At 44.0% G+C, this 13,955-nt stretch overlaps 1 protein-coding gene across 7 annotated transcripts in view; it reads right to left on the bottom strand.

Moving 5' to 3' along the window:
• LOC112266019 (collagen alpha-1(XI) chain-like) overlaps positions 1-13,955 on the bottom strand; it is a 46,686-nt gene that overhangs the window by 14,457 nt on the left and 18,274 nt on the right. The window contains exons 6-36 of one of the 7 annotated variants that reach the window (XM_042295592.1): positions 12,476-13,669; positions 10,539-10,658; positions 8,883-9,089; positions 7,890-7,943; positions 7,643-7,684; positions 7,479-7,541; positions 7,271-7,345; positions 6,972-7,058; positions 6,675-6,731; positions 6,436-6,489; positions 6,149-6,202; positions 5,818-5,871; positions 5,471-5,524; positions 5,140-5,193; positions 4,860-4,904; positions 4,620-4,673; positions 3,844-3,888; positions 3,655-3,708; positions 3,447-3,491; positions 3,108-3,161; positions 2,842-2,886; positions 2,613-2,666; positions 2,468-2,512; positions 1,669-1,722; positions 1,320-1,427; positions 1,108-1,161; positions 954-1,007; positions 748-792; positions 472-525; positions 220-264; positions 52-105 (exon numbers count right to left, since the gene is read on the bottom strand). In XM_042295592.1, coding sequence (XP_042151526.1) covers positions 52-105; positions 220-264; positions 472-525; positions 748-792; positions 954-1,007; positions 1,108-1,161; positions 1,320-1,427; positions 1,669-1,722; positions 2,468-2,512; positions 2,613-2,666; positions 2,842-2,886; positions 3,108-3,161; positions 3,447-3,491; positions 3,655-3,708; positions 3,844-3,888; positions 4,620-4,673; positions 4,860-4,904; positions 5,140-5,193; positions 5,471-5,524; positions 5,818-5,871; positions 6,149-6,202; positions 6,436-6,489; positions 6,675-6,731; positions 6,972-7,058; positions 7,271-7,345; positions 7,479-7,541; positions 7,643-7,684; positions 7,890-7,943; positions 8,883-9,089; positions 10,539-10,658; positions 12,476-13,669 — 3,078 coding nt within the window. The remainder of the gene's footprint in view (positions 1-51; positions 106-219; positions 265-471; positions 526-747; positions 793-953; positions 1,008-1,107; positions 1,162-1,319; positions 1,428-1,668; positions 1,723-2,467; positions 2,513-2,612; positions 2,667-2,841; positions 2,887-3,107; positions 3,162-3,446; positions 3,492-3,654; positions 3,709-3,843; positions 3,889-4,619; positions 4,674-4,859; positions 4,905-5,139; positions 5,194-5,470; positions 5,525-5,817; positions 5,872-6,148; positions 6,203-6,435; positions 6,490-6,674; positions 6,732-6,971; positions 7,059-7,270; positions 7,346-7,478; positions 7,542-7,642; positions 7,685-7,889; positions 7,944-8,882; positions 9,090-10,538; positions 10,659-12,475; positions 13,670-13,955) is intronic. The other 6 variants (XM_042295593.1, XM_042295594.1, XM_042295596.1 and 3 more) reach the window with 6 other exon arrangements.

Genomic DNA, 13,955 nt, shown 5'->3' with positions numbered 1-13,955 from the left:
AAATACATCTGAGATGAATGTAGCTATACAGAGTGGATATAATAGCCTTACGGGAGGTCCCTTTGGCCCCGGGAAACCGTTTGCTCCTTGAGGTCCGGGCAGTCCCTGAAAGATACAATGGGAGGAGGACAGGTATAAGTGTCACAACAATAGGTATGCTATAGTGGCACGACAAAGTGTCTACCAGTAAACAAATAAATGATAGCTCAGACAACCTACCCTCTCTCCTGGTGGACCAGATGGGCCGTCACTTCCTGATGTACCCTAGTAAAAAGAAAGCGATAGAAGCTCAGAATTATTACCATCGATGCAGCTAACCAATATTAGAGTCTTATTATGACATGGTGGCCTGTAGGTGAACTGACAGTGCTGTTGAGCATTAACCTGTCACAATTGTCTGTGATGGATGTATTGTTGATTTTGTATTATAGATATTGTACTATCGATATTGTATTAAAGATATTGTCTTACTTTGGCTCCTGGTTTGCCAGTAGATCCTCTCGGTCCTCTCTGACCTCTGGGGCCCTATTGGAGAGAGTTGGAGAATCAATTAGGAATAATATGGGCATTTGGTTGAGTGGTTCTGATCCACTTCTAGTCGGTTCATCTCCGTAAACTAACCAAACTGTTGTTTGCTCCTTATCCAATACGAGCCCTGGTGAAATCAGTGGTGGATGAGCTATAAAGAGAGACTTTGATAATCAACAGTGTTATAGATAAGTGGAATTGAGTGGAGTAGAACTGTACCGTTGGTCCTCTTTGTCCTCTGGGTCCCAGCTTTCCAATCAGACCCTGAAGAAACACAGACTCCGTGAGACAGACACACAGGCAACATCAGCGTCAACTCCGGCGCAGTTGGCGTTATACACGGATTACATCACGCGCAGTACATAGCGTGACAATTTGACTTGACAGCGGAACAGAGTTTTAATTCCCGTCGTTAGCAATCTTACCCGTGTTCCTTTCTCGCCGTTGGTCCCAGGGAATCCTGGGAAACCGAGGGAGCCCTGAAAACACATGAAGCATTGGTTAACCAAGCTTCCATATTGTCAGTCCCTTTAATAAGCTAACATGTACGTGTTAGAAGGAAACCAGGGTTGACGTTACCTTAGGTCCAAGTCTTCCAGGATAGCCCGGAAGTCCAGGGACACCAAGTTTACCCTGCAATCAGATACAGTCATCAATGACCCTATGACGAACCAATCAAAATGACAAAAACTAGCCAACCAGGTAGATGTGTTATGAGATACTTTCCAACAGTGTTCTTTTAATCAAGATAAACCAACGTCTGTTCTAGGGAATATGAACCCTCCTCTCACCTTCTCTCCGACCAGACCGATGGGTCCAAGCTCGCCAGGGGGGCCAACGCGGCCCTTTGGCCCCTCAGGACCGTCCTCTCCCCTGGGGCCGGGCACTCCACCCTCTCCCTGTCAGCAGGAACACACATGGAAACAAATCAACACTGGTACAGAAAACACATGCGCATCAATTAAGGGCAAATCAATCCATGAACCTAAAAATTGTAATTTAATTGTATAAAAATAACCACAAGATAAAAAAAAACATCCCAAATAACTGTGCAACATTTAACATGACCTTGTAAAACAGGACATAATACTTGAATACAATTATTTAGAGGAATCATTTAATAAACTAAATGAATCTTACTCTCTCCCCCTTGACACCAAAGTCTCCTTTGATTCCAGGGAAGCCATCTTCTCCCTAAAAAAGACAACTGTGGTTAAACTAAAAGGCTTTATATTTATGGTCAATCAAGTGTTTCATGTGGCGACTCAAATGCACAAATTCAAATAAAGTCTTTCTGTGAACTCTTACAACATAAAGAATGATGGAAATGTTTGTGGAATCATATGAAAAGTACTAAAAGCAGAATCAATATCTTCTCATGTTAAGGTCGGCGAGAGAGACAAAACTTGACACCTGTGTGGCTTTGCTGTCTGAAAGTCTTTCCCAGTACGCCCCCTAGTGGTCCTAAACTAAAAGTACTGGGGCTGACATCTAAAACGACAATGACTTTGTTGTTCACAAAATAAACGTTTGTTGGCTGAGAGACATAACTTAATAATAATTTCTAAAGGTATGTCCATCAGTCCAACCCAAATTCCACCATAAATGTTTAAGAGGTGTTCACCCACGGTATTGCTGTCATCTTGACACAAGACCAACACTGTACACCACTTTTAACACCCCAGCATCAGTACTCAAAGTAAGGCTACTTCTTTGACTCTTAATCGATGTGGTTCTGTCCTTGATCTGTTGTCGTCTATTAATGTTCTGTATTATGTCATGGTTCATGTTGTGTGTTGGACCCCAGGAAGAGTAGCTGCTGCTTTTACAACAGCTGATGGGGATCCTAATAAAATACCGACTACCAAAATAAAAGAGGATGTTTTATTGTCACATATACTATTTGTCAATCAGTGATACACTGGATGAGGTCACCTACCTTCTCTCCTTTGTGACCCTTCAGTCCACGGATACCTTGAGTTCCCTGCAATTACAACACGATTAGGAGGTCAGTCATTAATCAGGCATTATCGTCACAAATGAATAACATTGAATGACGATTTCAGCCACAGCACTAAGCTCACCTTAATGCCACGAGGGCCAGGATAGCCAATAGTTCCCTGAGGACCGTTGGGGCCCTGTATAAAGATAGAAGAGAGGGTTAATGGTGCACTACCTCACACAAAGACACAACCGTGTAAGACACAACAATTAGGCGGCCATCTTGCATATGACGCGGTGGGGTATTTTGGTGGGGAAGTTGACTACATTCTATGAATACTTTGCAGGAGAAAGATGACTAGAGGAACTCACCTGGTTTCCTTTGGTGCCAACAGGTCCCTCCTTTCCTGGGTGACCCTGTGAGGGGAAGAGAGTAGCAGAGGTCAAGAGAGGCACGAGGGCAACTTCAATTCAACATGTGCTGATCACTTATTCTTACCACTGTGTTCCATGAAAATGCAATAAAGTGCTTTCATCACAAGTTAAAACGACAGCAGATCACCAGTAACTTTTTCATTGTTCCATTATAACATACGGTACTGATGAGTCCAATACAAACCAGTGAGATTGGGACTTACAGGGGGGCCATCGGCTCCGGACATGCCTGGCAGACCGGGTTTCCCTGTGGGGCCCTGGGAGAGGAAAGGGGTGAGCTGACCGGCTTACTGACGACAATACTGACAACAACATTGTCATCAACTAAGAAACAGTATAGGATACACCTTCAAAATGAGATATTCTGTTTCCTTAATCGTTCCTGGCTAAATTCCTATTCTGAATAGGACGCGCCATGGCGTTCCACCGGTGGTGACATGTTATGGAGACAAGTCAAGCCGGTCGGACACTGAATATCTGTATGGAGGTTCATAACGTAGTAATTACACACACCACAGTCATGGATCACTTTGTTCACTTACCTTTTCTCCTGGGGGCCCATGGGCTCCCTGTGGTCCTGGCATTCCCTGAAACAGTCACATGTCATACGGTCAGGGATCAGATTGGGGCAATACCACAGATTACAGTTGTAACCCTACATCATTGTAAGGAGAAGACAATGAGAATAGTGTTTCAATTGGCTAAAATCTGTCCCCAATAACGTGGCCCCTGCTCTGTGGCGTCTCTCACCTGTGTTCCTGAGGTACCCTGCTGCCCTGGGGGGCCTGGCTCTCCTTGGGGACCCTGAGAGAGAAAAAGGGAGCGAGGAGGAAGAGAGAATAGATGGTTTGAGACTTTAAGAATCATTTGATCTCAATGGGAATACATCAATATGTCCACCGAGGACAAAAGGACAGAAAAACATTCACTGTCACTGACCAGGTTTCCTTTAGGACCGTGGGGCCCGTCGTTTCCACGCACACCCTGAGAGAGGAAAAAGAAAATAACACATTGAATAAATAGAAAAGATTGCTAGTTATCAATTCAGGGTAAACAACACACATGACCTTAAATAGCCTGCTACAAAATGACTGTCTAGATGTGTACAAGTGAGATGAACATGACCCTATACTGTAGGGCCGTTTTAGGGACTGGCATGAGGGTGATGGGGTCTACTGGCACTGTTCCACTGTGGTTCCAGGTCATATAGTTGCCTACTTTAGGGGTGTTTAGTACTTCCAGGGGTAGTATGAGGGTAAAGGAGTCATTCTGGGAGATAGTGAAACTATCCCAGTGCAGGGTTTGCTTGGTCATGGTAATGTTTTAAGGGGCACTGTCATTGGCATAATTTTGCATAATTTTTGCTTATTTTAGACTAAAAAAAGGCTTAATACTAGTAATTGATCTTATTTCAAGATATTTAACTTAATACTACAATTAATATAAAATATATTTTGTTTTATCTTGAAATAAGACACATTACTTGTATTAAGCCTTTTGTAGGTTAAAATAAGCAAAATGATCTACCAATGATGTTAGATAATTTAGTTTGTTACAAAAAAATAAGAAAATAACACAAATGTTAAGTGAATTATCACTCAATATAAGATATTTAGGATTGCTTAGATGTGACTTTCTGCAGTGTAGCTTCACAGCCAAGTGGTTTTATGAGTGAACCTGACATTCCAGTGTGGTGCACCAATGTGTGTACGTACAGGAGGTCCGGAGATTCCGTTCGGACCTTTAGGACCGAGCAAACCACGAGGTCCCTAAAGACAAGAGCAAATCAACACGTTGACTTAACACAGAGAGAAGGAGCCTGGAACTGGTCAACAACAAGCAAGCTAAAACAGCTAGTCGCTATAAACGAACATAATACACCCAAAAACATGGAATGGTGATGACGGTAGTGAGGAAGGAGCCAATGTCAACGGTAGCGTCAGAAACACACTCACTGGTTCACCTGGAAGTCCTCTGGGTCCGATGTCTCCGTCGTCTCCCTGGGAACAACAGACACAGGCAGACAAAGGTGAATGACAGAGACAGAATGTGAGGAAGGAGGAAGGAGTTTTGACAGATAAACAGAATCACGTTAAAAATGAAGGTAAACTCAGTGTGTGAAGTTATAGGTTAAGTGGCCACTGTAGTTCTGGCTGATAGACTCAGAGTTGTACGGATCTCTATGGGGACATGGGACTGATAGGTCAATGTCTGATGTTGCGCCAAACTACTTACCCTCTCTCCGTCCTCTCCAAGACCTCCTTGGGGTCCCAATCCTCCGGTATCACCCTAGAATGGTGGACCAGAGAGGGAGGGAAAACAAATTAAACAACAGCATGCTTAACCACACTTCTATTTCACTCTGTTTTCTTTGATTTGATTGGACAGGATCCTCCTTCCTGGTTCATAACCTTGAGTCACAATAGATCCAGACCGAGTTGGTTGGTTTTCCCAATCCCTTGATGTAACACGATTTCCATTCATTTGATAATCAGCCTCTCTTTGATGAGTCCTCTACTATATTTCTAAGGTGGTGTGATGTGTTGACCTTTGACCTTGTACTCACCCTGTGTCCTTTGTCCCCAGGCAATCCAGGCAGGCCATCGAAACCGCGGTCACCCTGCCAGAGACAGACACGTCGTGTAAGGTGGCGGAGAAAACGAATTAGAACACAGTAGCAACAACACAATACCGTGGCGTGTTCGAGACACAGTTGGAAGTCTGAGTCACATACAATCCACACTGAGAACGGAAAAATATCAAATGTGACCTGAACAATGTTTAAAAAGCAGCACACATGCAAAGTGCTGACCACACAGAGACAGTTTCAGAGAAATGCGTGATCATAGAAACAGAATTGGGAAGAAAAGTCACAAATGATGTTTACAACAAAACTAGCAGCTGAGAGCTTGCCTTAGGCCCACCCTCTCCTGGCATGCCCCTGGCTCCATCAGCTCCAGCACGACCCTGAGGAGAGAGGGAACCACAGTGTTCACATCTTCTGTCACAGAATCTAATCTGCATGGCTGTAGACATAGCCCACCACTTAGCGTGAAGTAATGTACTGGCACGCATACAAGCAGTATGCACGTATCAACATTGGAACGTAGTCATAGAGTGCATCCGAAAGGGCACCTTATTCCCTACGTAGTGCACTACTTTTGACCAGGGCGCATACGGAATAGGCTGCCGTTTCGGCCGCATCCGTAAAGACGGTCACAGGGATCAGACGGCGCTCACTTACCCTCCTTCCTGATTTGCCGGGAGGTCCGCTCAAACCCTGTGGTCCTCTGGGGCCCTGAAGAACAAAATAGATGTCTGTGATGAATGCCTGTCTGAATTGAGTATCAATAATAAACACATACAGAGAAACAGTCTCTACCTCCACTTTACAGTTGAGGAAAAACAACCGTCTCTTTGGAACTGACCAGCACTACAGTGGTGTAAAGGAACCTACATAAAGCCCGTCTGTGGTCAGAGCCAGACAAGGGGAAAGAGGTCCACGGACGTGGTTCTGGGATATCTCTTTACCTGAGGTCCAGGATCCCCACCTTCACCCTTCAGCCCAGCACTTCCAGGGGTACCCTGAGATAGAACAGAAACCATCATTACTGCGGAGGAACACACAGACGTCCATCGAATAGCCCAGCCACTCTGTTTCCTTCATCTCCTTGATGATCTGGGGGACCGTCAGTATATGGTCAATATTCTGGCACATCGTTTGATTGTGAATGAAGGAAATGCGATGGAGGAAGGGTGACGGTACACACCAGGGGTCCTGTGCGTCCAGTGTAGCCCATTGGTCCGGGTGGTCCCTTCAGAGCCAGCTAGGAGAAAGGAGAAACAAACAAGATGTCAGCACTTACCCATTACTCAGACCATTCTTGAACACATGCTGAAGAACAACATGAGAACCTCTTAAAGAACACTGCCCAAAAGAGATTGCGTTCAACCTGCCTGTTGTCCTGATGTTGTGTTTGTTAAATAATTTTGGGGTGTTTTGTCGAGCGCGCTAAAGCTGCGTGATAAACCAGTGGGACGGACAGTGTTAACCTCTCATCACTCACCCTGGCCTGAGACAGAATGGCCTGAGCCTGGGCTTCCTGCGCTGAGACCATGGGACCCTTGTCACCTCCACTGCTTCCGAAACGGAACTACAGAGAGGGAAAAAAATGGTCACCAAATACAACATCTACAACCCATTGTCCTAATAGGAGGAGTAAATAATACTGAGGTGGAGCATGGGAGGGAGGATCGAAGGGTCGATGAGAGAAAACAGAGAGTGAGAGAAGGAGAGGGACAGAAACAGAGGTCAGGAGGTGATGTAAGGGTGGGTCTTGGAGACGATTGACAGGAGGGCACTCACGGGCAGCATGACGGACGTTCCAGGAGGGCCTGGCACCCCATCGGCACCAGCGATACCAGCCTTTCCAGGGAGGCCCTACAGGAGGAGAAACCAGCACAGCCCAGTCAGCCTCCACAACAAGACAACTACATCTCAACCATCGACAAACCCGGATAGAAAATAGAACTTTATCAGAACCACAGACATAAATATAAAGATTAAGACTCACCCTCTCGCCAGGATCACCGACAGAGCCAGGAGGGCCAGATGGGCCATTAGGTCCCGGGAGACCCTAAGAGAGAAGGAGAGGATGGTGGGGCGAGTACGGCAAATAAAGGTGTTCTATTCTACCAGACACAATTCAGTAGAAAGAGGCGGACGAAATACACTTACTGCCTGTCCCTCTGGTCCCGGAGGTCCCTCAATCAACATACCCTGTGAAGAACGCAAAAACACGGAGAGTGTGAGAGAGGGGGTGGCATTTAAAATGTTAGACGTTGATAATTCTTCCCATAGAAATCCCAAATGGAACGTTAAACTGCTTCTTGTGAAGCTTATGGTGGTGCCCCCTGTAGATGGGGAGGTCACAGTGCACGGGAGTAGCTAGAATAACTCAACGACAACGTGAATGGCAACTCACAGGCTCAAGGACAGCAGGCTCTCCCTTCTCGCCTTTTACGGCGCTCACTGAGGCCTGAGGAAAACACACATGTAACCCACAACACAGCACAGTCAATGCATATGCCTACAGACCCGACACACACTCCACCAAGAGCTTTGGTCAAACCTGCCGGCGTGACGTGCAGCCAACAGAGTGAGGTAGAAATAATCATAGAGGTGGGAAATAGTCATAAAAGCAACGACATGTGGACAGTTGGTTCACACGTGACCCAAAGGTAGCTCAAAATTGTTCTATGGCACGGCCCTTGGCGAAATGAGCTGTTGTAGCGTTTGTAAAAGCAAGGGGACTATTTCAACGGTTATCCATTTCTCAATGGCATCGTTACATAGGACATTTTGTAGCTCCTTATCAAGCTGAATAAATGAATGGATCGTAATCAAGTTACAGGAGACATACCTGCAAATGATGTGTGCTGGGTTGATAATACCAACATAGCGTTAATGAGAGATACATTCAGTGCAGACAGAATATATACCGGGGGTCTTTACTACTAAAGGCAAAACGAACAGAGTGGGTTTGAATCATAAAATGATTGCCTGAAAAATATTGCTTTTTACAAGGTTGTAGAAGCAATAAAGTTCACCTGTTTTTATGTCTGAAGTATTGTAATCATAAGAGTAGTCTAAAGAGACCACAGTGTCTACAAGTGTAGAAACAAATCATGTAAGTCCAGCCCCTCGTTTGGCGCCAACTTTTCTCACAAAAAAAAGTCTTCAGGGCATCCTTCCCTCAGGGTCGACCTATAACCTCAAGCTTAATAGCAAGTCCAAATTAAGCCATACACATAGAGAGGCATTAAAAACAAATGAGATCCGAGCCAGATCATTTGCTGCACCTTTAGTACCTCTTTGTGTATGCATACTAAGTAGAGTATACACCGAGTATACACAAATCATATTTCACATCCTGTTAGGATTGAAATCAAGACTTAGTGGAAGCGGAGTGACTTACGCCTCCCTCGTCTGTCACAGCGGACAGGGCGGGGCCCATGTTGCCCCCGGTCTCTCCCTCGGGCAGGGGCTCGTTGTAGTCCTTGTAGGAATAATCGTATTCCTTCATGCCCAGGTCTCCGGTCACATACTCCTCCTCAGTAAAGGCCTCGACCTCACCCCCTGCCTTGGCCAACTCTACCTCCTCTGCCACCAACGTTCCCTCCACCTGGGGCAGAGCGATGACGGAATGGAGGTGCCAAAGAAGAGAAAAAAAAGGAGAGATGGAGAAAGAGAGAAGGTATAGGAAGAGAAAGAGAGGAGGACGAAGAGGATGACCGAAAAGAAATCCAAGATATTGATGAAAAGTAAAGTGACAGTAATGTCAATAGAGGGAAAAGGATGACAGTGAATGACAGAGGAAGAAGCAGAGAGATACCGGGAGAAAAGGAGACGGCAGAGAGCGTGGTAAGTCTTACCTTTTGCGTAACACATACACTGACAAAGGGACATAGAGCATAGTGACACCTGGTGGATATCAAAAGAACAGCCAGTTCTTCAGGTAATTTCCTCACCAAAGCATGGAAAGCTTAAGGCTTCATGAATTCATTAAGGGCCTCCTGGTCTTTCTGAGGCCATCATCTCTTACACATGTAGGCTTACAATAATGGCATGTTTCCACCAAAGCTTTTATGGTTTTTCACCAGCTTGTGTGTTTGTGTCTAATGATTGAGTTATAGAAAAGAAAGTAGAATAATTGTGGGCTAGCAATACCCTAATAGGTCATACAGTATAATAGTTTACTTTTTAAGACTCACTGACACAAACACACAATGAGGTAAAGCACCCCACTTTGTGAAAACAAAAGCTACTGCTATTTTGCAAAGCTATTAATACGTTATTTTATCTATTCAACTTACCACTGCTGGTTATGTAAAACATTTTGTAAAAGATCCGACATTGGTTATATAGATAAAAAATGACTGAATAGAATGCTGGCTATTGAAATAAAGTAACCTATTTATTTTGAAAAAGAAGAAAACAAAAATCAAATTCAAATGACATTTTTTCAATGTTTTACCATTTCTTTGAAGATAATATTGAAAGAATATATTCCTATGAAATAAAGAGGACATAAAACAGAACTGTGAGGAAAGAGTCACACATTCAGGCTGATAGGGCTGAGGATAGCCACTATAATTCCCTCTCAAAATGCAGTTAGATATGCTGTCAAACGAGAATGCACGATATCCATTCCTTTGTTGTGTATATCAAATATTCTTATGCGACTCCCATTTTCTCAAGGTTTTTGTTCTCATTTCAAGACGAAGTGTGTTATCAAATAGAATCTTGATATGAGAACTAAAAATGATCTTGGGTTTAGGGAAAATGAGAGCCACATGACAATGTTTGATAGGCCAAAATGAATGTGGTGCATTCCTCTTTGAAAAAGTGTGGCATGTCTCATAGCAATGGTGGCAATTTTTGGTTAGGATTGTTATAGTACGTGACAACTTGGTACACTACTTTGTTAAACTACTGGATGGCTGGGCTCACCTCCACATAGAAATTAATAGGAAGTATATAATAGTATCGAATATGTGCATTAACTTTAGCTGGGGAGTCTTTTGAACTAGTGTGATGGCCTTCTCCCACTGTTTCGCTATGTGCGGTTTACCTGGCCAGTGGTCACTTCTTGTCCAATCACCTCACTCTCTGGCTGTAGGACCGCCTCCTCATAATAATAATCCGACTCTGTAGGGGTGTGGCCAGCCTCAGAATTTGCCGTTTCTACATCCTGATTGGTCAGTTCAAGAAGAGGTGGGGGGGGGGGACCAAGTTGGAGGTAGGCAGGTTTGAATGAGAAAGGGTGGTTAGCTTAATGATGGTCAGGATCATGACTGATGTGTTTAAAGAAAGGACGAGACACATTACAGGGGATGTTTGTCAGGTAAAAAGACAAACAACGAGTTTTGCCAACGAGTTCTCTGGCAAAACATGTTTTCAAAGTGTAGAAAATACACTGAGTTAGAAAGACATTTTAGCAGTTCAAAAAATCTTGACGACTATAAATGTTGCCATCCGCAAGATTTAGGAAATCATCGAGATCAACTGTCCATGCTGAAATGTCTTTCTTGAATTCTCTGAACAAATTCGACTGTAAAAAGAAAGCCACAATGCCATGACAGGTTCATGAGGCCAAGTCTGCTCTTCTGCCGATGTCAGAAGGTTAGAGAAGGCCTCAACTTGACAAATCCTGGTGAGAATCGATGATCACTGTTATTAATAGTGGATGCATATTTTGTTCGGTCTCCTCCGTGAAGTGGGCCAGACTTTAACCAGAGACACGGGAAAAGGTTTGTACCACAAAAAGCAGCCTCACAGAACAAGTTCAACTAGTTCCAGAGGTATTCGCAATAACTAAATACTTACTCGTTTTCAATCAGTGCACACTTATCTGAGAATTGGAATACATATGGTTTCGACATTTCACCTTCTTTTGTTGAGAAACCATCTTAGCGCTTCATTACATTAACATACTCACCCATGTGAATAGTAATCGAGCCAGAGGTTTACGGTGTACACGGAATGAAGTTGAACTGATACCTAAGCATGTTTAGCGTGCTTAATTTCTGTGAGACTGCTTCAATCATATTTGAACTCAAATATGATCAGGACAAGGACCCCAGTCTTTGAGTGAACACACGTTTTGAAGAGAAGAAAAGACAGAGAGAAATGGGAAACATGTTGTTGTGCGGTCTGCAGATTGTGTGGGTACGTACGTTTTCCTGTCTTCAATTTTCCGTGTAAGAAAGACATGCACACAGCTCATTCACTTGATTAGCGCACCACTCGTTATTATTTCATGATTTAAAAAAAAAAAACACAAAAAAAGAAGACAACAGGCCTTGCTTGTGTGAACGTTGAGAACAGATTCGGAGTTTCAGGAGCTTTGAAGGAGAGTTTGTAAGGAAACGGAGAGGAGACTGTACAGGTAGCCATGCGTCAATATGACAGTCTGTTACACCGCTATATCATATAGGTTCTCACCATCATATAGATATATAAACGGAAGAGAGGGTCCAGGTTGATATGGGCCAACTTCCTTTCTGAGGTCCAGGTTGTCCACCACCTAGGTTTTACACTAAATTCTATAGTGGTTCGGGGTGTTTCAGTTGAAAAAGCATTGCAGCTACAAAACCGTCAAACTCTGCATCTTTTAGCTTTATAGATTTGTAAATCCAAGATTTGTAAATGATGATATGTATAATTTAGACAACAAGTATAAATCAGGTAGTTATTCTATAGATATGACTATGAAACAAATAAGTCACAGCTTTGTAGTATTACTGTAATCTATGTAAGTAATATACCCATGGTGAAGGTATGTATCATTGTGTGAAATGTTTTTTTCTCTGCGCACCAAATGTGTCTGAAAAAAAAAGTCTTAACTCTTAGACCTAAAACTTGGCACTAAAACTATTATCCGACACTTCAAGTCTGCTTGTTGAACGGACATTTGCAGTAAAATCTGGATGGAGAACGACCTGGTTCCCAGAAGGGATAGCTGGAAGATACAGCTCTGGACTGCCACCACGGGCTCTTTGTTTGTACCTGTTGATAACCGTTGCCCGGTTTCTTCTTTGGTTTTTCCGGCACAGGGACGACGGTGCCACTGAGTGCAGTCTTGCCAAAGGGAGGCATTTTTTGGGTCATCGATTTGATGTTATTTACATCAAGCGCCACCTTGGTTTTCTCTGGCAGCTCTTTCTTTGGTGCAGGTTTGGGGAAGGGAGGAACTTTGACGACGACCGACTCTGTTGGTTTGGCTTTAGTGATCTCGGTTTTTACTACTTTAACTTTGACTTCGGTTTCTGGTTTTGCTGGTTTCACTTTGCTGACCACAGTTTTTTCTATTTGAACTTTGGTGACTTTTCTGTCTGTCGGGGCTTTAGTGGTTCCAGGTTTGGCTGCTCCTACACCGTTGCCATGAGCTTTTCTGTAACTGCCGCTTTTCCCATCACCATTAACTTTCTTATCCTCAGCAGTTTTACCGTTGCCATTAACTTTGGCCTCACCTTTTACTTTCTTCTCTACTACAGGTTTGGCATTGCCATTGACCTTGGAATTACCATTTAGTTTCTTCTCAACTACAGGTTTGGCATTGCCATTGACCTTGGAATTACCATTTAGTTTCTTCTCTACTACAGGCTTGCCATTGACTTTTTTTCCACCGCCATTTTTTGTGGCAGGTGTGGGCTTGACCACTGGTGTGACTGCAGTGGGTTTGATCTTGGCCAGGAGGACTTCAATTGCAGTTGGTTTGGCTTTGGCTTGTTTGGCCGGGGAAGGCTTGGCTTTGGTGGGCTTGGCGGCAGCAGGTTCGGTTTTAGCTAGTTTGGCTGTGGCAGGTGCGGCAGCTTTGGCCTCAAGCTTGGCAATCTCTGCTTTCGCAGGTTTGGATGGGGCAGGTTTTGCCGCCTTATCTACTACAGGTTTTGCAGCCTTAACTACTACAGGTTTTGCAGCCTTAACTACTACAGGTTTTGCAGCCTTAACTACTACAGGTTTTGCCGCCTTAACTTCTACAGGTTTTGCAGCCTTTACTACAGGTTTTGCAGCCTTTACTACAGGTTTTGCAGCCTTTACTACAGGTTTTACAGCCTTAACTACTACAGGTTTTACAGCCTTAACTACTATGGGTTTTGCCGCCTTAACTACTATGGGTTTTGCCGCCTTAACTACTACAGGTTTTGCAGCCTTAACTACTACAGGTTTGCGTTTGTCAGCAATGCCATTGGCATCCTTCTGTCGTTTATGCACATTGGTGGTGTTGTGTTGTAGTTTGTGAGGGTGGGTGGGTGTTGAGAGAGGAGAGGTAGAGAGATACATTGGGGGTGGGAGGGGATGAAGGCACAAGGGATGGATAGATGGAGAGAGAAAGACAAGGGTGGATGTTTTGAGACAGTGATTTAAAGATGGCTTAGGCTTGGGTGATTAACTGAGACTGTTCTGGCATTACTGGATACAGCAGAAAGTGGGCACCTATAAAAAATACTTTGTGTCAATGTAGCACAGGAAAGATGGGGAATAA

Source organism: Oncorhynchus tshawytscha, linkage group LG13 (assembly GCF_018296145.1).
Source record: "Oncorhynchus tshawytscha isolate Ot180627B linkage group LG13, Otsh_v2.0, whole genome shotgun sequence".
NCBI lineage: Eukaryota > Metazoa > Chordata > Actinopteri > Salmoniformes > Salmonidae > Oncorhynchus > Oncorhynchus tshawytscha.
The sequence above is the reverse complement of the archived record's forward strand: the minus strand, read 5'-3'. Positions and strand labels throughout refer to the sequence as shown.